At 46.7% G+C, this 27,268-nt stretch overlaps 1 protein-coding gene across 1 annotated transcript in view; it reads right to left on the bottom strand.

The window, feature by feature from the left end:
• Positions 1-327: 327 nt before the first annotated feature.
• Positions 328-27,268, bottom strand: part of LOC136955790 (transcription initiation factor TFIID subunit 4-like) — a 49,552-nt gene continuing 22,611 nt past the window's right edge. The window contains exons 13-14 of the mRNA XM_067249524.1: positions 17,942-18,064; positions 328-504 (exon numbers count right to left, since the gene is read on the bottom strand). Coding sequence (XP_067105625.1) covers positions 340-504; positions 17,942-18,064 — 288 coding nt within the window. The 3' untranslated portion in view covers positions 328-339. The remainder of the gene's footprint in view (positions 505-17,941; positions 18,065-27,268) is intronic.

The raw sequence follows: 27,268 nt of genomic DNA on the forward strand, positions 1-27,268 counted from the left end.
CAGGACTGGCTCAAGTCGTTTGACACCAAAAAAATTCACAGATCCTTCTTTAGAAAACCCAGATCAACTGCAACCCTTCAGAATTCGCATTGTCTTGACTATCTATACATTTACGCCACACCTTGAAGCTACAAACAAAGAGGACACAACCATACAACCATATTCATATTTCTGCGAGTTTTTTTCTCTTCTTATCAAAAGCTATGTTAAACATCACTACAGACACTGAGCTGAAAAATTAGACCCAATTGAAGGCACCTTAAGGAGGAATTTTGGGTTACGTTGGGGGGGGGGGGGGGGGGGGGGGGTGCTCACAGGTGGGGGAGCAAGGGGAGGAGGCTACTTCAGAAGGGCGCGGTAGAGCAGTAGTGAGTGGGCAGTGTCCCGCTCCTGCTCCATGTAGAAGATCAAATCCCTGAGGTTGACGCGGGTGATGCGTTGGCGGGCGTACTGGCGTGATGAGGTGGAGGCACCGGCCGGTGACCCTGCGGAGCTGCTGGACACCTAGGGACAAAGAGGACAGATGGGGTCAGGGATACGACAGCAGATCACCTGTCAGAGATGAGACGTGTATTTATAATCGATTACGTCATTTAAAAAAATCCTAAAACCAAAAAATTGTCCCCTGTTAAAGACAAGAAGTCAAAATTGGTGGGGTGAGGAATGACATTATCATACAAAATTAACCAATAAAGATGGATTTAACCTCCTGGTGCTAAGCCAATGAGTGATGAGGTACCTGTAATGTCTTGTTTCTACCAACCAACCAAAGAAAAGTACGTCTGATAGACATGAAACTGCAATGATGTGAATCTTAGGAAAACAGTTCCTCCACTCGATTTTTAAGTGTATTTTATAGCTCTTTATATTGGCCTAGAAATGAACATGTTTTCCCTATGTAAACAAATCAGATGACATGGATCCAAACAGACTTTCCATTCCGAAATGGTACAGTTGTTTGTATTCGATCCGGCACAGAACGTGGGGAAAAAAATGAAAAAGATGGAAACGAATGTATACAGAAACATGGTATTAATCAGAGAACGATTTACATTTCCAAATGAGAAACACCAGGTAGCAAATCCCTCCAATGCTCACTTGAAACCAGACAAAAAGAAATGACAGGCATTTTAGTACGGAGCTCCCCTAAACACCCTCTCACAATTACATTGATTGCCCTGTTATATAAACACACAGTTCAGGCAGAGCCTAATTGGAAACATATGGAGGGTATGATTACTACAGGACCCTACAGTCACACAAGCTACCCCATGTGTGGTATGGTGTTCTGTATATATGGCATTGCCAATGCCAATATATATGCCAATCTCCATATCCAGTGGAGTCCAGTGCTCTGCAAACTGTTTAAGACTGAGGGGGGCCGGTGCTCCAGCAAGTCAGTCAGCCCCTTTTTTGTTCAATCTCCCCCCTCCACATCTGCTCCAGTCACTGATGTTGACAGGTTGGGAGGGCCGGGGTTGAGGTGCACATGGGACGGGCCCCGCTTGGCCCCAGGGGGCCAAGGTCCTCACCAAGGGGCGACCCTGGCTCATCAGGCCAATCACGACTGACCACATGTGAAAGATGGGCCTGCCCGCTGCCATGCCAATTACTGCCACTCACACACCACCCTGCGCCGGAGCTGCGGACTCCACCAATCAAATCCATCCATCCACCTGGACAGACGGGGCGGGTGGCCGCTGGCATGTGGCTTTGAGAGGAGGGAGGCAATGGGGGGGGGGGGGAGTGGACATGCGGCAAGAGCCCCGGACATCGCTGCCCCCCAGCTCCTCCGAGGCAGCATCCCAGAATGCCTCATCTCTGTTAGTGACATGGCCCAGCCCGGGTAAGTGATCCAAATACAGGGAGAAAGGTCAGGCTTCTGCCAGGGAGCCATGCTGACTTCACTTACCCCTGCCTGCTCTCTTCCTCTACTGCCTCTTAATAAGCCCTCCACGTATGCCAGCGAGCCAAACACGCAGCCTGTTGTTGTCTGTATCTATGGTGACCGATCCCTCTCGCAAATGCATGTCGAGGCTCATGTCGGAGGATGAGGAAAAAAGAAAAAGACAACTGAAGACAGGACCGCAGATGGCTGAGTGTCAGTTAGGAGGGACGGCGAGACGTCAACAACCACGTTTTTTCCCGTCGCTCGCAATTACACTGTAATTGTGTCTCAAATTAAATGAATGACAAAATGGCAGTCTTTGTAAGGTCACTGTGGATAGAGAGAGAGAGGGGGAGAGAGCGAGGGAGGGAGGAGAGAGAGAGACAGGGCGCACAAATGAAAGTCTCACAAAACTCCGCCTCGCCGAGAAAGATCCATGAGGCAAAAAACAGCATCTGTCATTTTATCTGTGACGGCGGCTCCGAGGCATGATGTCATACGACATATCCATCGTACAGAATGCGCGGGGGATACCTCGATACATCTCTTCAGACATTTGACTTGTTTGGAGCTGGGGACAAGAGAGGAGAGAGAACCTGAGGAGGAAGAGAGGGAGAGAGAGAGAGAGAGAGAGAGAGAGAGAGAGCGAGATAGAGAGAGAGAGAGAGAGAGAGAGAGAGAGAGAGAGAGAGAGAGAGAGAGAGGGGAAGGTGGAAAGGAGGCAACAGAGGACATTGTGTCTGAACAAGGCCCGACTGCTCACCTCCAAACCCCCACGAGTGCCAATGGGCCAGATGCTAGTCTACACTGTCACACTCTCCCTAAGGCACACACACACACAGACATACAACACACAATTTCCATCAGGCTAAAGTCTCCAGAAACAACCCTGAACATGCTCCATCAACCCATCGAAATGACATCATAGGGATGTTTACCAACATCTTGAATACTGACTGTAGGCAATATACTGTATAAGGCATAAATAATGTAGCATGTCTCCCCCAACATGAAGTGTGTTTTTTCAGGCATCTTTTATAGTCTTCTTCATCTTCCACTAGTATACTGTTCTCTTAACCTTGGGTGAAGACTAGGCCAAAATTAGGTCCCACTTTGCTAAATGTACTTTTGATTAATAATGCATCCCCCCCCCACCACCACCACACTCCCCCTTTCTCTCTTTCTCTACCTACTTTGACTCCCTGCCTCTAATTGTCTCGTGGCAGCAAAGCTTCAAGGTGTCTTGACAAATTTGCATTCAGTGCCTTTATTATTTGGGGTCTTTTCTTGCTGATCAGCGCGTTTGAACGTGAGTGGCAGTTGGGCCTTGATGCCCGAGCCAATATTGAATTTGGCTCAGGTCACACCTTAGGGCTGCGGGTTAATGGTCCACTTTGCCAGGCATACAGAGCTGGTTGGCCCAGCAGAGACTGCTGTCTCAGCACTCCTCCTCCTACTTCTCCTCCTTGGAGCTCCGTACAGCAGAGGCTGCTGCTGTGCACATGGGCTGGGGAGAGCACACACACTGTACGCGCACACATAGCATGCACACAGGCATGTACGCGCACACTCGTGCACACACACCCACGTATACGTACGTGCGCTTCAGCACAGATTACTGACTGCTCAACTAACGAAGAGATGTCTTCTAGTCTGTTTGACTGACTAGCTGGCTGACTGTCAAACTACAGTCGTTAGCGTTCTAACTAGCAGACTAGCTCACAGACTGACTGACTGGCTGGCTAACTGGCTGGTTGAGTGTGTGCCAGGACACAAAGCTTTCCCATATGTTCACCTCTACGCTGCATTTCAGACGGGGAACGTTTTCCAAGTCCTCTCGACTTCTCTGTTTACAGTGAGGAGCCCAGCCGTGGGAGTGCAGTCCCACTCCCCTCCACGCCCGGCCTGCATCGCCTGTTCTACCGCCGCCATTAATCACCAACAGAGAGCCTCCGTCCGTCCCTCTCTCCCTCCCTCCGTTTCTCTCTCTCCTTCCTCTTCTCTTTCACTCGCTCCCTTACGCCCACAGACATGCTGCATGAGGCCATTTTAAAAGAGTTAACAGATGTCGGCCGATTCGCCCTGGGCCTTTTGACATCGCCCAAGTGATGTATTTGATGTGGAGTTTATTCAGCTCTAATAAACGTATAAAGAATTAGAATAATAATTCACAGATGTATGTACACAGATTATATGCCGGAGCTTCTCTTTGAAGCTGAGGAGGCAGCTAAGATTAACAGGACCAGACGGGAGGATGAAAAAGCTTTGGAATAGTCCACTAGTAATCAGGAGGACCAGGATGGACTAATACTGCAGGTTTTTGTTCAGGCCATGACACAGACGCCCTTTGTCCATGTCACAGGATCTCACTGAGGGGTCCTATTCTGGTGGAAAAGCCTTTGGGATACTATTAGGATAATGGTTGTAGGCTACATTGAGAAAAAAGCAGCGAGTTGAACCCATGTTAAGGTAAATCAAAGCAAACCCGTCCATTTCACCCAATTCCTTTGTCCTTGTATGAATTTCAGTGAGGGAAAACTGAAATTGTAAACAAAAGGGGGGGAAAGCGAGCTCAGGCATTCTGATCATGATAAAAAATGAAGGAATTACTTTCAAAACAAACAACTTCAATTTGGTCCACGACCAAAGAACAACAAATCTCCAAAACGGCCAGTCGCAGACCATCTTAATACCCACATAAAACACAAAAACAGCTCTAGAGCTCCATGGCAATGCATAGCAACCGTGCAGAATTTCAGTCAAGGAGAAAGAAGGCAAAAAAACACCTTATTACTTCTAACTCCTGCAAGCCATTTTGGTCTCCAAAGGTTTTAGAGCGCCGCAGGCCATGTGTCTGCAGTGTTTCGGGAAATGACTTGCCTTCGCACGAACACTGCTATGTTCTGCAGCACTGCTGCCCCAAGCATCCCCGCTCAATTTCTGTTTAACCCCTTCCTGCCTCTCCCCACACTGACTCACAGCCACACTGCTCACGCCCAGCACGGTCCTGTCACATTATTCAGCCTCACACGAGCCCAACACGAATCAGACCAGCTTCTCCACGAGCTGGCGAATTAACTCGCCATCTAATTTGGCTACTTAAGCATGTGATGGTTTTAAACAAACATGGTGCAGGAGAGGCACCAGGTTACAGGGGCAGAGAGAGGGAGAAAAATAGCCCTAACACAAGTCCCTCCGCAACACAATTCCTGCTGCTTTGTGGTGTAGTGCGACGACACAGTTTGCACACTTGTGTGTATCAACGGTGGATTAAATCTGCAAACTCGTTGACACAACACATAATTAAAACATCTTGCTTGAGGTCAGGAATTTTCTAATTAGTAGTGTACTGACAAAGCTGCAATTCCATTGCCTTGAGTTTCAAAGTCCACAGGTTAGAGCTAAGATGAAAGCTGACCCTGGAGCACTATTCTGGAGGGCTGCTCACACAATTCCTGAGAAGACAGTCACAGGGTCACCAAGCTAAACAGTGTGCACCACCCGGAACCTTCCTTCCAAACAAAGAACTTCAAACTTTCCTGTCTGGAAACTGTATCTTGGCAATTTTTCCCCCCCTTTCTTTTCAACCTCAGAGAAACAAAAGATTTTCAGAAATGTGTGTGTGTATGTGTGTTGCGGGGGGGTTACCATAACAATTCTTTCAAATCTTTAATTACATGGCTTTTAGCTGGTCTGGATGACTAACTACTAGCTAGATATGAAGCTAATATGAGACAAAAAATATATTTCTGTCCCTGTACTGACATATAATAACATAGTAGTATCCTGATAGATGGTCTCAAAAGCTTTATTGTCTGTAATCTGAAACACAATACGTGAATCCGAATAGTTAGAATCAAAATAAAATAAAACGTTTTTGTATCTAGATTCACGTTTTAAATATGAACCTTTTTAGTGAAATACATAGTGGAATGTAGGACATGAAACTATTTGATCAAACCAAAATCCTAATAAAAGGTTCTCTCTGAAGATTTGTAGGGAATGTTCTAGACCACCATTCTTAGATTCAAGTTAACCTGGGCAATTATTATAGCAACTATCTATGACTTCATAAAGTATCAGTTGTGGGAACTTTTCAACATTAAATATTAAAAGCGTTTCATATATAAAGTGAACCCAATTAAAGTTAAAATGGGCTAAAGTGTAATGAGTCTCAAGTCAGAATGCTTGTCTTCCCGCTCCAACCCTGCTAATGAGCCCTTGTTGGTTTAGCACGTTTTACTTTCAATGGTGGGGTGGTGTCATTTATGGTGGTTTTAAATGTTTAATTCTAGTTGAATGAGAGGGTGGTGACTGTGTGAATAATCAATGAAGCGGGTGTTTTTGCGCCGCGATGGTTAAGTTCTTAGAAGACGACAAATGAGGGATGCAGTCCCCTCTTTGATGTCTTTGTGAATCGCTCTTCACAAGCAACAACCAGTGAACAAACCCCTAATCACTGTGGGGGGAAGTATCAAAAAATGACCAGGCTAAATGAAGACAACCCGCTAATGACCTATATGGAGATGTCCAAGTGTGCCAGCAGAAGGATCCATGAGCAAAACCATTTAGCATGGTATCCTTGATCATTCTAAATGTTCCTCGGTGTGTGACAGGGCCCCTCCATGGCCCCACTCGGATCCTAGAGCACAGCACGCACACCCAGACCTGTCAACGAGCCTCCGTAAGCCCTTAACACGAGGAGTGACACGTCCCACTTCCAGGACCATGCACCGAACCAGAGGGAGTATGCAGATGTGAGGCAGATTAGCAATCAGATTCACAGCGTTGACACCAGAATCGGAACCCCTTGATCTCAAACTGACATAAACGGGGGGCCTTTTGACGTTGTCTTTAAACGGCGGCGCACATGGTCCCGGTGCTGCCGCCACCAACCCCCCTGCTGAAGCGGCGCGAGCTAAGTGTGAGTGGCAGGGGGACGTCTGCAGAGCAGGTCTGATTAACATCCCACGTCTCATCTTCTGGGGGCAGAGCGGTGCCTTATGTTTTATAGAGATGCCCCAGAAAAAGGAAACCCAAACTTTAGTAGCATATTTAGCAACAAAAGATTGTCTGCCTTTAACTGCTACAAGTCTGAGGTTCATATTAAATGAACAGAGGCTCAAACAGTAGCACACAGGCCTCCACTTTAGCGGAGAAGTCACAGATGTCTGCCTCTAATCAACGGTCCGGAGGAGGAGCAGGATGTGAAATCTCCCAGTAACTACCATTTCTCTTCGGTTATTGCGACTCACCGGTCCTCTCCCGACCCCGCCTTGCTGACTTTTTCCTCTGAGCCGTATTCCTCCCAACAGGTCGTTTCTCAACAAGCCCCAAAGGCTTCCTCCTTACCTGCGCAGCGTTCTGGCAACCTTCTCCACAGCAGTGCTGCTTCCCAGGCTGTGTGTATGTATAAAGCTTATCTACATATTGACTTGCATTAAAACCCACACCCTTGTCTGCCATAATAATTACATTTCTTGTAAAAGGAAGTGCTTGATTCTTTCCTGCACCTGGGGCGGGCAGCTGCTGGTGCGCCCGTCGGCGCCCGACAAACACACCTCCAGCGCTGCCTGGTATGCAAACAGCACCGGCATACACACACTCACAGCCATTGCATTCTCTACTCAATGGAGTCTTGCTGTAAAAGCTGTATAATCAACACACTGCAAGCTTAGTGCCAAGCACCTTCCTGTGTGCCCAATTATAAAGCAGGCCGGATGGTGCGGGCAGGTAATAGATATATAGTAGGGGCCTGGTTAATGCTTGTCAATGGGTTGGATCACACACACACACATTGTACACAGTGCAGAGTACACTGTACTGATATAGGTTGACCCAGGACGTGTTTCCATCCCAAGGCTTCCTCTCCCTCTCTGTGTGTATATAAACACTAACAAAGGCCCACACAGCCTATTCAGCAAAGCTTGTTTTTTTTTTTTAACTGACACGACTTGTAATCAGCACACTGACGCACGCACACAAGACCAAATCCGGCTATTCACAACTCTCCCAAGTTCTATCAGACAAGATCGTTCATTAGTCCAACAAATACATAATTGATGCAATCTAAAATATACATGTGATAATGAATCAAATGTGGAATGAGACACAAAAACCATAGACATTCTCTGGTTCTGGCAATCCTTTGTTTCGGATGGGTGGCTAGCTGTACCCTGCTGGATTAACCCCAGTATCTCCAACCACAATGTTTTGAAGTGGTCAGAACACAAATGGCTCTACCTCAGCCATGGTTGGTAATAACTCCCTCTAACAAACTTTAGGAGCAATCAGTCTGTTTATTTTAATTCTTTACTCCAAGACCAAAATGGCCATTTCTCAGAGGCCAATATCACTGGTTCTCTGTGATATATCTGTGGCCCTGTTTTGTTTCATTCCAACATTTACTGTAAATGAATGCTGAATCCTGGAGGGCAAAATGGAAATAGATGTGAAAGAAACTAAAACCTGTGGGATACTCCCAACAAATGATTACCTTTAAGCAAAACAAACAGTTGTCAAGCGCCTTTCTGAAGTCTATTTTTCTTTTTTTCTTTCTTCTTTCATTCAGGATGAATATGATAATACTGTACATGGTGATGTCTGAATTCTGCAGAGATTATTTGTCAAAACTGCCTGAATTTCACAGTTAATTGGGCTTCCTAATTAGCACAGGATGTGCAATTCCCTTTGCAGTCAGTGGGCTAAGTGGTAGAGCTTTAGTGAGCGGATGTCACTGCTTTAAGCCCAGAAACAAGTCTCCCTTTAAAAGGCAGGCAACACCGTACATTACGCACCCAATGATCGATTTAAAATCTTAATTAGGGAAACGACAAACAAGCACAGGGGCCTAATGAACTGTGTGCCTTGTCAAACAGCTGCCTGAATATATTTATTGAGATCAACGTTAAATTTAACGATTTGGGCAATTAACTGCAGACCCCCTCTGTAATGTAGGAGGACAACGAGGGGACATGGAGGCAGACGCGGGGCCCACAGACCCTTAATGGAAAGCAGCTGACAAATATTTGTCGTCCCCAGAGTTCTGGAAGAAGCTTTAGAGGGTGAGTGGGCCTTTGTGTTCCAGAAATGAAGATATCACACAGGGCTTAATCCCCGCCGTGCTGCAATTCCAGTCATTTGCTCAGCTTGATAAAACCACTCTGATGCTCCAGTGAGATATCTTTAAAGAGCTAGTCTGTTTTTCTGTGAATATACCCTATCCCCCTTTTAATGATCAGAAGTTTAGGAGGAACCAAATATACTGGAACATAACAAGGCATTGGTGTTATGATCTCAGTGTTATTATTAGTGCAGCATTTCCTATGACCAGCCATTGCCACATTTTTTCTTTCTTTCTTAAATTCAATCAAATGGAAAGCAGCAAAAAAAACGAGTTTTTTTTTTAAGTGAACCAAAAAGTGCGACTTGGATTTAATATTTTATAATTGCCAAGGGACATTCCGAGATCAATGAATTTTTGCCCGGGACGCACATCAGAAAGAGATGTACTTCAGTCTTTTTAGGGAACATTGGTCTATTTAATTCCAGTGTCTGATGCATGTGAAATATGCCTTCCCTGGCCTCTCCCTGCTCCCCCAGGCTGGGCTGCAGGCAGACATTACCACTTTTAATGGGCCTCCATGAGGAGAGGCAACCCAGCCAATACCCCCCCTCCCTCCCTAATGGAGCTGCTTGTTTATTCTCTCGCACCATTTTCTGAAGCTAATTTTAGCCACGCTGTGTTTCTTCATGATAAAAAATAAATAACACAACAACAAAGAACATATTGAAGATTTCGCAACAATTGTACAGAATGTGCTCAAACCAAACAATGCAAACGGGTTGTAAAAAGAGGAGTTTGTTCTTTGAGCGGTGGCGGTAGGCTAATCGGGGCGTACTAACGGCTTGTATGTTGCTCTCGCGGACTGAAGTGAGGACTGATAGTTGGTCGAGGTTAAAAGGGAGGGATAAAGCATACAGAGCAGGGCTGGTCTCTCACAGCAGGGAGTTCATTGAGAACAGGGAAGGGCCTAGAAGGTTTGAAAAGATAAGCATAGTTTAGAGAATAAAATACATTTAATATAGCTGTGTATAGGAAATATCTGGGTCAAAGCAGACCACTGTAAATATACAGTATAAATGAGATACAATGTATGCGGATTGGGTATAACCTAGCCAGGGGATGAGTGGGAAATAAAATGAAAGTTCACTTTCACAACAAACTGGAGAATAGTCTATGGAACTAACCACAGCCTAATTGTTCACCTAGTTGCTTACTGGTACCTGCTGTGAGAAATATATAAAGACTTTCAGTGGAGAACTACAGATTTTCCTGTCATTCTTCCAGTCACATGCAGCCCTGTGCCAGACAGGTGCTCTGGCTGGCCTGGCATCCCAATGCATAAATTCAATTAGACTCTTCCTGAAGCACCTCCATCTGCAAACAATATGGTGCCCTTCTTTTTAATCAAGCTTTTCCCAGCGAGGGACCAAAGGCCCTTCAAATTAAAAGTCATCTTCAGGAATGCTCCTCCTAACTTATAGTCTGGCTGCTGAGATCCAAGAAAATTGGAAAAGCAACTTTATAACTAAACTAACTAAACTATGTTCTAACATAATATGTTGTTGTTGTTTTGAGGAATACACCTCAAAAGTGATCCTGCGTTTAGTTAAGTGGTCCTACATTACAGCAAGGCACTGAAAAAAACTGACAAAGTACTTAAATAAAGACTACAATGATAAACTAACAGTATTTTTTTGTAAACTGTGTCTTTTTCCAGTACTGTAGAGGCCACTATGGATAGCAAGACAAAAACACTATCGCAGATCTCGATATGTAAAACTATGTTTATGTTGGCATTTCTGCCATGTACTTCTTTTGCCTACATCAACGTTTTTATGTACTTCGTCCTGCCCCCTGCCAGCTTTTAATGAAAGATCATTTCCAGCGTTTCCCCATGTTCCTCTCCCCAGGCTCAAACCTTTTCAGCGACAATAGAGCTGACAGGAATAATACAGTCAAAGAAAAACAAACTTGAATAAATAGTAACAAGAACAACACTGCTTCCTTGCTAATGTCACTGCTACACTGCACAAACCAATCACCACTTCTTCTAACAGTGTGAGAGGGGGTGCACTATAAATAACGGCAAGAAGTGAGACAAAGACACATGCAGGAGCTCCTGAAGGGACCCAGAGAGGGGCTTTGAGGACACAACTTCAATAGCAGAGGGTGCTCTTTCACAAGCTCCATCGATGTAACCATCTTATCACTGACCATGATGCAATTTAGAGACCCTCCCAGCTCCTCCTGGACTGTGGAACACACACATGCAAGCACACACACACACACACACACACGCATGAACACACACACAGCTGGTAAGGCAGTACAGTAATAGAGATGTTCTTCCTGGTTCTCTCTAGCCCTATGAGTGGTAGAGGCGTGGGATGAGGAGCGGGGGTTTAGGGGGAGCGCAGCACGGCGTAGCCCAGAACAGGACCCAGGATGCCAGGCTGTCCCCATGTTCCTGCCTCCCTGGACAGGAGGCTGGAGAAGCAGCCATTATCGCCCCGTCTCCATGGCACCAACGCAGAGCAGAAAACTGCAGCAAATTTCATTCTTCAGAAATTTAATTATATCAAGATTAACAAGGGAGGTAATTAATTTCTTTAAGATGGGTATCTTTTAAGCGCCCGAGGCTCAACTTTGTTGTCAAAACTGTATATTTAACCATTATTTCAGGGCAAAGTTTTAAAGGCAGAGACGAGGAGGATCACTGTTTCACCATGAATATGGAAATATAAGAGTTTCTTATCTAAACGATTATTTTACAGCATTAGCACAAATACACACATGTATGTACATATATGAATGTAAAATCTATTTATGAATATCACAAAGATATCAGATCATTTCATGAATCCACAAAAACTGGTCTCGCTCTAATTTAAAAAAAGAGGCATGTTAAGTTGGTGTATTGTTTAACAGCTTGGACTGAACTTCCCCATTCCCTTGGCTTGGCCTGACAGGGCCAAGAGAACTGGCTGACCAACTCAGGAGTGGACGCCACACCTAGGACCAATGGCCAGATTCCAAGCTCTAAACAGTGCCCTATTGTCCAGACAACTAAACAGGCCAAGACTTTGCACCACTGCTCCACAAACGCCCGCTAGACAGAGCCAAGTCTCCTGCACCCACACACACACTCACACATTCACACACACATTCATAATTATAGTTGAGGCAACCTTCTAGAAGGCGAACAGAGATGTTGTTTTCAACAAATATGGAAACAGATCCCCCTGCCTTAAGTGGATAACTCAAACATTGTGCAACCACACCAACTGCCATGGTCGTGTTTTGGTGAATATTTTGACAACTCACTCCTACAGTTTACATACAGTTTCCACTTGTCTGCAGACTGCCATCAAGGTAAGAAAACACACGTACACAGACCTATTGCTTTATATCCCTTTTAACTCTAACAAACACTAAACTGTGGCAATTTACAGGCTGTGAGAAAAACGAGTTCATAGGTCTACAGTATGAGACAGGTCCAACTGGTGCATTTGACGTGCCGGATGTAGTTAAAGCCTGACAGCACTGTCTTTTTTCTCCCTGCTCCCTCTAACCGATAGGATCTCCTATGCTCTGGGGCATAAGGTTACTGACTCTAACTGCTATTTCTTATTGACATATCTTTTCTTGGAAACATTTACTTAGAGTTGGTCATCATGAGCCCTAACCTGACTTGGTGGAGCTGGTGTGAGTGTGTGTGTGTGTGTGTGTGTGTGTGTGTGTGTGTGTGTGTGTGTGTGTGTGTGCACAAGCATGTTGGAGCAGGTTGGTGCAAGGGGTCAGAGTAGGGTCCTGTGAGTAGTACGCCTCATGGAGAGGTTCTATAGTGAAGCAGGACAGAAACAGACCCCAGGGAGTCTCTTACCGCAGCAACCACCTTCCTCTCTCCAGGCGTACTGGCTGAGGGGAAGACTGCACACTGTAACTCATGATATCAGCTTCCAAGAACAAGCAAATTCACTTACATATTGGCTAGCTTTACAGTGTTATTTAATAATAATAATAGTTTTAGTTTTGTAGTTTGGTATCAATATTTTTTTTACATTTGTTTTAAAGATGAACTGGGCACATTTGTATTTTATTGTTGTCATGTATACACATAACTTTAACATTTTCCAGTAAAATGTTTTGAAAATTGTTTGTGAAAATAAGGAAACCTTAAATAACGCCTACAGCGCTGACATTCAATGACCCATGCTATAATTAGTCATTCCTAAGGTTTGTTCCTGCAATAGGCATGTGTCTATGATAGGCATGCAGTGTTACATCTTCCACACCATGATTCATAACTATTTAACCCTTCACAGACCTCACTTTTGCCATATTTCCCACTTTTACGTTAATTAAAATCCAAACGTTGATGCGCTCTGACAGCTTTATACCAAAGTAAACAAACCATGCACGACGGCTATCTCGTCAATTCATAACTTGTGTATTTACTCATACATATTCAAGAAACATGACACAAATACAAGTTATTCCGCAGTCCTTCACAGTTCAGTAACTTTGATTCGAATCTGCAGTCGAATCAAACACATTTTGAGAACTGGAGTAGTTTAAATGTTTAGCCTGTTGACCATATGAGCGATGTGGTGCATCAGCATCACACTCTGCACGATGCAGGGGGGAAACTAGCAGAGTGAACTCTAGGAGAGCTCAGAGAACATGGCAGCGCTCCAGCGCGCTCCTGTAACTGCTCTTAAGGATCAACTCCTCTTTGTCCTCGCCTTCCAAAAAAGAGAACAGCCCGGAGACAAAGAAAGTCAAACTCACATTATAATCTCCCCGATGTTACGTAACCGATAACAGACTCTCTATGCCCTCTTCAATCATGTTTATGTAGCATGTACAGAGAACCCACACAGGCTCATTATACCATAGCGTTACATATGGAGATGCGGGCTCCACTCCAGGTTCCCTCCACACATATGACTTGGAGATTCAAATGACAGCCAATGCGAGGTCAATGCCTGTACCCAGCAGATCAAATAGAAGCCCTCCCTCCCAGATAGAGGAGGCAGAACGCTCAAACGAGCCCCCAACCCGCCCAGAGGACGAGGCCGTGTTAAGGAGAGAGTAAGAGAGCAGAGAGGCTGCGCTCCCTCCTCCACAGAGCTCTGAGTGGAAATCTCACTGGACGGAGGGGCTTGAGGGAAGGGGAGAAGAAGGAGGTGGGATGGCGCTGGATATCATGACGAGCACACCCCCCCCGCCCCTACCTCCCTCCACCCTTCTTCTTCTCTGTAACCACACAGCTGGCCTGTCTTACTTATTAACCAAACAGACGGCCTAGTCTCCTGCTTTCTGCCCCGCCCCGCTGTAAGACCACGATGCTCCCTGGGTTTCCTGTTTGTCTGTCCGTTTCCTCGCAGGGTTGCCGGCACATCGAGGGGGAAGGAAGGAGGAGGAGTAGAGATGAAAAAGAGGAGGCGAGGGAGAAGAGAGAGGGAGAGAGGGAGAGAGAGGAAGAGAAGATTGCGGGTGAGGGAGGGAACAGAGATGGTCAAAAACTGCACACTCTAAGTTGGGATTGATTTACTTCATTAACTGAGATTACAAGTTTAACTTACAAACCAGAGGTCAAAATTTCTCATTAACAAGGGGACCGTGGAGAACCGCGGGGCTTGGAGACCACTCTTATTACTGACTACACATTTCAATCTGTCTTTGATGTTCTATGTCTGCCTTTCTCTCTCCTCCCCTCCTCCCCCCCACCCCCCCCCCCCCTATTTTTTGGCAGAGAGGTTGATTTTAATTGTAGCTATAGAACAGAGCATAGTTTGCCTGCGAGCCAGCCTCCACATCTGTAGTGAGTGCAGCTTTAGTGATATTGGGTGCAGTCCATAGCTCCGGGCAAATTTTAATGGTTCCCCCTTTCATTGGAAGCTCAGATTGTTTTCCACGTGATTCCTGTTAATTTCGCTGGAGGAAAGGGCATCAGTTTTCCTTGTGCTTTTCCCCCCTCACTCTCCCCATGCCTCTCATTCTGTTGCCTCACTCCCTCTTTCTGATCTACACTCTCAAAGTAAGAAGGTGAAATGAATTCAAATGGAAAAATTACTACTCGCTATTAAATCTCCAGCCTGCTTTTTTCTTCTTCAGACATTGCGCCTCGGTGGAGAACATAGAACGGCAGCGCAGTTGGATGTGACCGGGCCATTGTTGTTTTACGCCGACAGAGAAGGCTCGTCCTCTGACGTGATCAATGGCCTGAGTGGCTGGATGGTGTCTCAAGGCTGGTAAATGTGTCTGTGAGGTTTCAGGGCTCTGAGCTGAGCCTACACCACAGGGCCTACCCTTCTTGTGTGAGGAGAGGCACTCTGCTTCTGAAAGATGAGACTCACCTGTACCTTGTGTTAAGATGCACTCCTGAGGATTTCCCCTAACAAAGACACTCTCACCCTTGATACACTGAGCCCTTAAATCCCTTTGAAGTGGACACCATCACAACACAGTTATCTTCACAAAGTCAATATAAAATACTAAAATATGATATTGACAACAATATATCATGAAATGGCATGTAATATGAAAGCCAGAGCCCTCTTGGTCTCTAATAATGGAAGGTCAAATGGACAACATCATCTTCACCTCCACCTGCCCTCCTTTTCTCTCTCATCCAACCACTTCATCCGCCCTCAATCCTTCTCCATCTAAGCCCAATGGCTTTGTACTGCACTTCAAAAGTCAACGCGTGCTGAGCTGAGGGGGGTTGATGTGTGCGTGCATGTGTGTGTATGCGTGATGAAGGTGTGTGTATTGCGGCCCCCGCCTGTGCTGTGCGACCCACCGGCGGGGCCACGCCGAGGCCCTCCTCTGCCCCCACGAGCGACCCCTCTCATTGGCTCCTTCAGCTTAATCCGCCCTGCGGAGTCCTGTAAGGCCCCCTTTGTTCCCTCCTGCAGACCAGATCTGGCAGGAGACAGGCTCTCCAGTCTGGACTGGCTATCAGTTTCACAGCCCTGGGCAGTCCTGGTCCAGGAACAGGCCCCGGCCAAGCCACCATCAAATAGAGGGAAAGGAAGAAGAGAAAAAAAAAAAAAACATGTACCGAAATTGTGTCACCTGAATTCTGTCACGGTCAGAACACAGCGGAAGGGTGGTCGAAAAACGCAAAAAAAGGACGAGAAGAGGATGTGGGAGGAGAGAGGAAAAGAGGGGTGGTTTCAACAGGAGCTTTGCTAACATAGCAGGATCTCAAGAAGGTCATTATCTACCCCCCCTCCTCCCTCTCCCTAATTTGAGCTCTGGCGTTGCACTGAAGGGCTGCCTTTGTCTAGGATTAATGCGGAGAGCTCAGGATGCGATGTCAGAGGGAAATAATCAGCGTGGGCCCTTCATAATTCTGGCTGCTGCCTGCGCTCCTGGCCAGGCCCCCCCGGCTCATTTCTGTGGAGATGAAATCTATGACAAGCCCCTCAGTGAAGCTGAGAGCCGGCAACAGTCCAGTAACACCCACAGGCCTGCAGGCATCCTGTGACCCCCTTAGAAAAGTCACATTCACTTTGCTCTGGAGAAGGGAAAGAGAACGCCGCGGGCACTTTCCAGTCCATGTGAAATGAAGAAATGTGAGGAGGTGAAAATGAAGTGAAAATAAGTTAAGATTCCTCCCCCTCCTTCCTCCTTCCGCTTGCAATCGTTCACGAGGGGTTGGGATGGGGGGGGTAACTTTCCTTACCTTCTCAACCCCCGATTCCTCTCTAATTATACGTGTACAGCATGCAAAAAAGGGATCAGGATGGATGGATGTTTAGTTTGTGTGTGACTGTGTATTTGGTGAGTATTCTGTGTTTCTTTTCTCAGATGCTTGGGGAAGAGGGTGGGGGTAGGGAGGGTGGTCTCACAAAGCGATCAGGGTAAAACATAGTGAAAGAGGTTGGCTCAGCACTCAAGGACCAGAAGTAATGCTTTTATTTTGTTATTTATGCTTTTTATACCAGGCGCATTGCTATGCTCCCTCCACAGCAGACTGCAACTAAGCGAATGATGCGAAGACACAACCCAATAAGCAGGTTATTAAAATGACCAATTTACATTCAGAATATGAAACTCTGCTTTACATTCATCACATTCACCCACAGCATTACTCAGAATTCTTGTCGAGAATCGTCGAGACATTTTGTAAAAAACTAATCTGTGTTTACAGCCACCGTGAATGAATTAATGCCTGACCCTGTATTGAAGAAATGTGATACTCAAGCTGTTATAAAAAAAACCCAGACCATTCCCTTTATAATAGCATAACTCATCTTAATTACCAGCAGACGGGCCAAGTCATATGGGAATGAGTCGGTGCGCTCAGGCCCTGTCAGTGTGGATATTGCTTCATGTATGACAGACCTGTTTCCTACCATCTTCCTTCTGTTAGCAAACAGAGGTTTGGAGAGTGGTTTATTAGATAAACCTGGGCTCATATACAACAGGTTCCTCCAGTTACGACCGTCTGGTAGGGAGAACACAGTGATGTTCCAAATCCCAGAAACACTAAACAAACCAAGAAAAGTGCCCTTCACAAAATCGGCTACCCCCACCTCTCCTCGTCCTTGTAAGTCCTCTCAGAAAGGTTTTGGCTCATGACTCTAATAGTAGATTTCAAATTAGCTCATCTTTATTCACTTTGTAGATGAATAAGCTTGAGAACAACGGTTCAGAGGGCGGCACACAATGTCCCTGCACCGCCACGCTGGCTCACAAAGGCCAAATAACATCAAAACAACATGCAGTCAGTCAGACAAACTCCACTGCTTAAAGGGGGATTTTATTTGCTCATATTCACAGCTACAATTTTGATTGTATACATAAATATGATATCATCAGAGCTCTACATCCTTATCTGGGCAGACAGGCAGCCATGTTGTTTTCTTTTCTTTTCTCATCATTTTGTAGCAGCGCAAACTGCGATTCATCTCAGTATCCATAAAACGTGAATGCCACCTTTAATATCAGTTTTCAAATGGGGGTGTGCTTACCTCTGCCCCTGACGGCGTGGAGCCCGGAGAGTCCATCTTGCGTTTCTTGCGTGGTCCGATGGCGGCTAGAGCTGTCAGGTTGGCGTCTCTCTGCCTCATCTGAGCCAGCTCCTGTTGCTGCATCTGAGGAGGAAAACACAACCAGACACATGTCAGGCTGGTCTCCAAACTTCCCAGTTTCATGGGTCAAAAACATTTCATTGTAACACAAAGGGAAAACGAAGAAGTTTTCAGGCAGCTCGATAGTATTGACAGCACTGCATGCGATTACCAAGACTTAGTCAGAAATATCCAGTTCTCTCTCGCCTGTCATTGCAGACTCATGTTTAACACATTCTTAATCGATGACCACTCGGAACCTACAGGTCTCTGTCCACCTCATCTCCTCCTCCATACACAACTCTTCAGTGTTACAAACACATTGTGCTAACATCCTCCTTTCCGGTCTTTGCCTCCCTCCCCAAAACCCCCAGCAACAAAATGGCAGCTTGTTGTCAGCCATTAGCAGAGCTCATGTCACCGGCACTGCCTGGTCACATGGTCTGTGGTGATTTTTCAGTTTGTGATGGGCAAAAGGGGGGAGTGATGGCGAGGCACCGCCTGAGGTAATGTCAAGTCTGTGTACGTGTGTACGTGTGTGCGTGTGTGGGTGTGTGTGTGGGTGTGTGTGTAGCCTGAGGTAATGTCATGTCTGGCCGCGGGGCTGAAGGGAGTCAGCGTCGCTGGGAGCTGGCCTTTCTGCTGGGCGGACGTGTGAGACCCCCAGGGGATGGCACAGAGGGCGTCAGCCCGTTCCCTCAAACACATACACACACGTGCCTATCAACCCTGGCCGCAGCCCACATGCCTGCCCACCCGCCTGTCTGCCCAATAGGGGGGAGGCCTGGGTCGAAGCGAACAATCAATGTGCTCTTTCATGTCTTTCATGTTCTTTTATGTTACCCCTCTCTGCGTGTGTGTGCAGGCTTTTTTTCATGTGTGCATGTGTTGTTGTCTGATCAGGGGAAATTTCATGTTGCTCTTAGATGGTTACTCTGTAAAAGGTTGCTTTGGTTTACCAAGCCCCCTGATCCAAAATGTGCAAGCAGTTGTCTCCCTTTTTTATTTATTTCTGGATGCCCCCGGCGTGGTGCGCCCTTTAGGGTGTTGCCACTTCACATATAGCATGGCAGAAATTCAGCAAAATTCAAACACGCTGACAACATAGAGTAGAGAGGAGGGGTGGAGGACAGTCTACTAGCACACCAGAAACCCAGCCAAACTTTAATGCTGGTTCCCTGCATCACAGTTAAAGTCCTCCTACCATTTTACACAAACTGTTCCAAACCTGGTGTCAAGGCAAGAGCGAGTCTCGACACCCCCTCCCAAGTACAAGTTCGGGGAGTGATTTCGAGGAGTGTTTAGGTGTTAAGTCAGGCGGCGCTATGCTAATGACAGATGCTAGAACAGCGACTGTAGCGAGATGCTGCTGCATGTGGAAATGTTCATAGCCCCGGTCCAGCTATCAGCTGCATGGCTCACTGTTATCACGGCCAACCCTGTTAGGCTTGGCCACAAACAAAAAAAAAAACTCCCCAGGCTTGACCTGAAAGGATCCGGCAGCACAGTAAACAGAGAGGGAGAGAAAGAGAGAGGAAAGAGAGAGTGGGGGTCTGCTATCTCACTGATGGCACCAGGATGCCGGCATCGCTGGCTGGCAGTTGGCACCAGGCATGGGCTCACTGCGCCCGCAGCAACTGCCTGCATTTCAGATTTATGGCTGCATGATGAATGCAGACCTCATTTCACCATCTGTAACCCTACAGTCTGCGTTTCCCGTTACTGGTGAGGCTACTGATGCTAACAGACTGATCTCAATCTGGGTTCCTGGTGCCACAGAGATGGGTTAAGCCACCTCAGATGACTACTGACCTGGGCTGGACATGACCGGACCTGGGCTAGACCAAACCTGGGCTGGACCAGACCTGGGCTGGACCAGACTTGGGCTGGACCAGACTAGACCCCAGGGTTAGACTGGGCTAAGCTGCATGACTAGTATCCTAACCAACATTGACAGGGATTCTTAAAGCTGGAGCTACAGCAGATGAGAAAAAAACCCAGAGTATTTAAAAAGAAAAACAATTTAGAACAAACATACATTTGCCACGTTGGATCAATGTCTGCGGGTAAGTATTCCCAAGTCTCTTAAATACCAGTCCTCAAAGTAGTCAGCCTATGCCCTTTGGAAGCAGGGAATGAGACTTGTAAACTCAAATTATTTACAAAGGTCAGGAGAAGCAGAACATATCTGAGATGTAATGCAAACTCCTGAATAGAAACTTGAATCAATGACTGGTCTTCTAGATTAGAGGTGTGAATTTCTGGTGTTACAGATTTACAATGTGTGACAGTTGGACTAACACTCTAAAGCTGATGCTGATTCCAACATACAGTAACTGGCAAAAAATATAGGAGCAAGGGTTTGGTAAAATAATGTGTATTCAGTGGAGGTAAATGTTTGTCTTTTTAAGACACGTCCGAGTGACTGCAGTTTTCCAATTGTTAAATCAGTCACTCTTTTGCTTTTTCTGAATAATTTCCTGACTGAAATGCTTTGCTGAAAATGCCCTTCAAGTGTCAAATCCCATCAAAACAAAAATCCCTCCTTTTGTCCACTTCACCACCATGTACGACCCTGCATTCTCGTATGACGCAAAAATGTGTGGAACGGTGACAGAAAGACCCAGAGCACTAAGCCCATAGAGGGGAGCAGAGGATTCCATGATGGACGCCCTGACGCTTTCTATCTATGCAGGTTTGTAACAAAGGCTTTCTCTCTCTCTCTCCCTCTCTCTCTCTCTCTCTCTCTCTCTCTCTCTCTCTCTCTCTCTCTCTCTCTCTCTCTCCCTCTCTCCCTCTCTCTCTTTCTCTCTCTCTTTCTCTCCCTCTCTCTCTCTTTCTCTCTCTCTCTCTCTCCCTCTCCCGACTGGCCCGGGGCTGTGCTCACGGCCCCCCAGACGCTTACAGACAGATGTCCTTGGTGGAGCGGAACACGGAGTCCTGACGTCACAGACAACTGGGGTGGGGGGCTCTCAAAGGGAATAACAAAAAGGCAGGGCAGGGGGTCCATCTCTACCACCCTTCCAAACCCCACCCCCCATCCACCCCACCTCGTCCAAGGGGGCACAGCAGGAAAATCCTTTAGGAAAACCCTTTAGGGAAACTAGCCATATAGACCAGGCTGCCATGAGTGTGTGTGCATGACACAGAGAGAGAGAGAGAGAGAGAGAGAGAGAGAGAGAGAGAGAGAGAGAGAGAGAGAGAGAGAGAGAGAGAGAGAGAGATAGATAGACACAATGTGTATATTAGATAGAGAATGCATGTGTATGTATATGTGTGTCTGTGTATGTGTAAGAGAGGGATAGATAGCCAGTATGTCTATGAAAGAAAGAGAGGGAATGTTTGTGTGTATGTGTGTGTGTATGTGTGTGTGTGTGTGTGTGTGTGAGATAGTGTGTGATACTCCTTCTACAGCTACATCCATGTGTTTTATCCCCCTGACACCAGCAGCAGCAGAGCCCACTCTCAGCTCGTGCATGAGCCAGTCTGTCCCAGCTCCATGAACATCTGGGAGCCTCACCGCTGCAAGGCTTTTTCCTCATCTACCATGCCTGGTAGTTAGTTAGCTTGGGGAGAAGAGGCTGGGCAGCCCATATTGTAAACCCCCCCTCCCATATCCTCTCAGTACACCCCGAATGTGTCGACATATCTGCGACATACCCGCTGATGTGGGAAGAGGTTGCTATGGTAGTAGTAGTAGAACCCACAGGTTGATTTCACACGTTCAGGCTTCCATAGTGCAGATCTTACATAGCAGGATGTAAAAACCATGTTGCTGATGTAAATTATATTTACACAGAGTATTGTACAAAAAAGCTGGACTGAAAACAAATACAAGTCTCTAGACTGAATAGCAAATAATGTTTAACCCAAATTATGCATAATTACCACAAAATTAGCATTATTTGAAAGTTCTAAGGTAAATTAATATAAAATAAAATTTGAATAATCCCAGATTGTGAAAAAAGGAGGCACCATTAAAAGCCAACATCATAGAAGTAGTGAAGCCTAAATCTGTTTGCAGTCCTATGTGTTACTTATGGCCATGTATCCCTCCTCCAGGTCTTGGCTGTGTGCACACTGTTCTCTCCAAAGGCTACGTCAGCTCAGATTCCAGTGCCAACCACCAATTATTCTGGGCTTTCAGCTCTCCCTCGGGCTAAGGTCATTATGTGAGTGCCACTATCATGACCCTGAGGTCCCTATTCATTTGAAACCTATTTGCAGAAATTAAAAGACTGTTTATAAAAGATTGTATAAAATCTGTGTCGAGTTTGTATTAAAACAGTCAAAACCTACCCACAAAGCTATTATGCGGCAGAAAAACATTTGTAGAAATAGTCTTTAATAGTATAGTGTTGACTAGAACATACAAGGTAGAATAACAGATGAGCATATTAAAGGCATTACACAGAGAGTGCCGAAACAGGGGAGATCATTAAAAATAATGCTTATCTAAGGGAAAATTCAGACTTTAAATGTTATTTTGCTTTGTCTCTCTACATGCTACCGTGCTTGGGCTAGCAGTCTTTTCTCTGTCTCTCTCTCCCCACATTTCTCTCTTCCCCTCTCTCCTTTCTTTAACAGTTTGCCCGGCTGCTCGTCACCTTTCCATTGATCAGGTCTAATTTGCATCTGGGTAAAAGATGAACTCAGATATTCACACTCTAAGAGGACGGTCCCGATGATTTATTCATTTCCAAATCAAAAAAAGGGAAGAAAAGTGGGGAAGGTAGATGAGAGGAGAATCTTCACAGGCAGCGGGCGACTGCAGGCTCTGAGGCCGGGCTCCACTTTCCCTCAGCCCGCAGGGCCATGGTGTGCAAGTCCTTCTAATTAACAAGGTGAATCATGCTGCCGCTCGCTAATTAGCCAACATGACAATCTAATGGAAACATGCGGGCAGAGCTGGCACACTTAGCATCACCTCACAAAGACCCCCGCTACCCCCCTTCCTCCCCCCACCCCACGCCGCTCTATACAAAACGATAGTCTTAGAATCAAAGAGTGGACGATTGTGTGCAGGTGTGTTTGAGTGTGTGTGTGTGTTTGTGTGTGTGTGTGTGTGTGTGGGGGGGGGGGGGGTAGGTGGAGAGGTCATAAGGGTGAGGGAGTGAAGGAGTTTTGGCCCGCCCTGTCCCAGCCTGTTCCTCTCCTCTCCTGCGCTGTGTTTGTTTCCTAATTGAAACGTGTCCTGCCTCCTGCCTCCTCTCCCTCTCATCCCAGGCAGGGAGGCTGGCTGCCTGGCTGGCACCTCGCCACGAGCGTAGCTCAGTATACTCAATTCCCCTGTCGCAGGAGTCCCAAGGAGTGGTAGCACAGCACAAAGAGAAAGTGGTCCTACAGGCTGGTGCACAGAGGAGACGCGCTGCTATCTCTCCCTCGGAGCCATATCTCCTTTTTTTGTTGTTTTCTTTCTCATTACAGCACTTTGTAATATTCGAAAACACACAGGAACACCAAAGGTATTTTGAAAAGCCTGCTTCTTTTTCTATCCTCCTCGTAATGTCTCGGGGAGATGAAGAGGGGGGAGGGGACTATGAAAAGTTGAAACTACCGACAACAAAGCAACAAATAAAGAATAGTGTCGGAGTGGACTATTTAGTACCCTGCATACAGAGACTTCAAAACAGATCTTTATTATGTTATAATTAAATTAATAGTTAAAGAAATCCACTTTGATCTCCCTCAAACAGCATTGTTGAAACGCTTCAACATTGAATGTAAAAAAAGAATTTGAAAAGACGGGGATATCAGATATATGCACATATGAGCTAGGACCAATTTATGCAGTTAGCCTCAATGCCAACACAACATGAACTGACGAGTATCAATCAACAGATAATGTAAGAATCAACATTGAAAACTCTGGAAGAGTTGATAGAGAATTCAGGCAGGGTAGCCCGCTAGGCAGGGGTCCCCAGAGGGCATGTTTAATAAAGGAAGAGTGCCTCAAACAAGTACACTTGTCTGAGGCACTCTTTCCGAGAGGTCACAGCATTAAAGACCTCTGAACCGCAGATGCACGAGCACTAATGCATGCTATTTAGTAAGCGTCTGTCCTGGCATAAGGTTCCAGCACAGTGTAACCGCTGTTGAGGTTTGGGGGTGGTGGGGCTGGTGGGGGGGCTGGTGCGCGGGCGTTTTACAGGCTACATGTTACAGGGTCACATGTGGAGGATGAGAGGGCAGTCACGAACCTGTGTCCCGGAGCACATTAGCTAGACCTTCAAGCCACCACTGATAACATGTGCGCTAGCCTAATGCTAGTTAACGCTTCCTCCTGATGGATAGCGTTCAGAGAAATATGTAAAACTATGACCACTGTTTGTACACGTTGATTCTGATTGGACTCAAGAAGTCAATCCAGATCCCAGCAATGAGATGATGTTTATGCATCCAGCCAGGACATCCAACGCCTCTGTCTTTAATTGGAGGCTGGCAAGGTTGAGAGTTGAATGGGGTCAGGATTTTATTGCAGTGCGGTTCAAGACATTTCATGCAATCCTGGTGTGCAAACGAGGCAAAAATAAATAAATAACACTCGGAACGCCCGAGGAGAAAAAAATATTTGAGGAAAATTATTCTAACAAAAAGCAGAGATTCCCATTGGACAGCTCTGAGTCTGGAATCACTCTGAGCGAAAAGTGGAGCATTGCTGCAAGGACACAGATCTGGATGAGTGGTTGGATGGATGGATGATGAGGCAGGGAGGGAGAGCAGACATCCCCCACACCCATCCCCACCACCACCCACATGCCCCGCGTGAATTCGGCCCTGCTTGTGATGGCCCACTGTCATTTGTAAATGCTGGAACAACCATGGAACAACCCTGGTTACAATATTCTACTACTGTAGGCACCACAACATTCATCGATAGATCCACATTACAAAGGTTTGTAATGAAGGAATGACACGGACAAAGCTCGAGCAGCAACACTATTAAGGTTGTGATTTTAGGCCTCAGTCATTTCCTAAACTCACCAGTTGCACTTCCTGTTCAGACTCCCCCTTGACTGTCACAAATGGTGTTATAAGTTTTTAACCTATTTTCCAACTACTTCAATTATGTAAATAATGTTTTTTTTGGGGGGGGGAATTACAAAGCTCAAACGAGGCTCAAGCGCTCAAGCATGCCATTGCATGTGGTGGATTAAATATAATTGAGCTTTTCCAATAACACATTTACTATAAATTATTTATCGCCTTCCACAAATTAGATTCTTAAAGCCATAGCCTGAAACATCAGTGACCTGCATTCCCTTACTGGTTTAATAGAAAAGAAGAAAATTAGGAGGCGGCGATCATCAGTATGAAATCACACCCTTAAAAAAGGGAAAGATTTCCTTATGGTTTTTCTCTAAACGTCTCTTGTGCTTCTGTCTGACACCTTCCAGCTGATCAGGGTAAACGGAGCTTCCTGAGAGGGTGATGTCATAGTGTGAGATGGAGCTGAGAGGGCATGGGCAGGGCAGATAGGAAGTCGGGGACAGACACCGGCCAGGTAGAAAACGCTTTTTATGTCCACCTGACCGTTCTTCCTTTCCTCTCCTCCTCCTCCTCCTCCTCTCCCCTCCACATCCCTCCCCACCCATCTCCTCCTCCTCCTCTCCCCTCCACATCCCTCCCCACCCATCTCCTCCTCCTCCTCTCCCCTCCCCACCCATCTCCTCCTCCTCCTCTCCCCTCCACATCCCTCCCCACCCATCTCCTCCTCCTCCTCTCCCCTCCACATCCCTCCCCACCCATCTCCTCTTCTCCTCCTCTCCCCTCCACATCCCTCCCCACCCATCTCCTCCTCCTCCTCTCGTCTCCACATCCCTCCCCACCCATCTCCTCCTCCTCCTCTCGTCTCCACATCCCTCCCCACCCATCTCCTCTTCTCCTCCTCTCCCCTCCACATCCCTCCCCACCCATCTCCTCCTCCTCCTCTCCCCTCCACATCCCTCCCCACCCATCTCCTCCTCCTCCTCTCCCCTCCACATCCCTCCCCACCCATCTCCTCCTCCTCCTCTCCCCTCCACATCCCTCCCCACCCATCTCCTCCTCCTCCTCTCGTCTCCTCTCAGCTCTTCTGTCCGGAGCCGCCTGCAGACGGGGTTGGGATGATGAATCTGTGGCCGCAGTGTGTCTGTGTGTCTGACATGGTGATGTATCTATACTGCCCCTCTCCTCTCTCACTCCCCTCATCCCCCCCCCCCCTCTCTCTCTTTCATCAGCAGAGAGGACCTGATGTTTAGGCAGAGCCTCCCCTCCTGCCTCAGCGAAGTATCAGAGAGAGCACACACAGACCCAACAACAACAACAAAAAGGGAATACTCGTTTTGCCCATTGATTTTCACTGGGGGCATTTCTAAAATAGGCCATCTGACCTTTTGGGCAAATGTTAGTGAATGGTAGAAATCGAGGCACCACCTCAGTTTGCCTCTCTGTCTTCTGCTGTCTGGCTGGAGCAGTACTGCGGTGGGGTGAAGGGATGGGGGGGCGGGGGGGGGGGGGCAGGCGGTAGGTAGAAGCCTAAGATCAAGGGCCCTGGCTAACATGACAACAGATTATTCAGGCTTCTCTAACATGCATTCTTCCGTATCAGAACAGGTGTAACGCTTCACTAGCACACCATAAAAATAAGAAAGCGAACCAGCTCCTGCTCCATCCTCTTAATATACCACTCTCCTCTCCCTTTTACAAACAAATCATGCAACTCAATTTGAGCACAGCGCCTTGTCGAGGTGTGTAACACGGTGTCGTTCCATCTTTCGGAACAAATTTCGGCAGGGACATGAGGAAAAGGGGGCTGGGGTGGGAGGGAGGGAGGGAGCTGGCTCCTCCACCCCTTGCCTGGAAGAGAAGCCCAAGCTCATTATCCAGATGAAATTTGCGCAGATGTGTGAGCTGCCGTCCTGGCGGAGTCTGTGGTGACACAAACAGCCAGCTCTGTCCCCTTGAGCCAGTCAGGTGATGAAAACCGCAGAGGCACGGGCCTGAGAAACGACGGCCATTAAGCAAAAAAAAAAAAAAAAAAGGAGGGGTAAAAAGAGAGAGCGAGAGAGGGGGAGAAATGTGCCATCCCTGTCGCGCAGAACATTACATAAAGTAACAATTTCACCGCCACCCCCCCTACACGTACACACACACACACACCTTCTTAAAATTCCAAATGAAAATGAGAATGTGCATGCGCTGGCGCTTCACAGTAGCTAATCTGGCTGTATCCAGATGACGAGCGGC

This window comes from Osmerus mordax, chromosome 13 (genome assembly GCF_038355195.1).
Source record: "Osmerus mordax isolate fOsmMor3 chromosome 13, fOsmMor3.pri, whole genome shotgun sequence".
Classification (NCBI taxonomy): Eukaryota; Metazoa; Chordata; class Actinopteri; order Osmeriformes; family Osmeridae; genus Osmerus; species Osmerus mordax.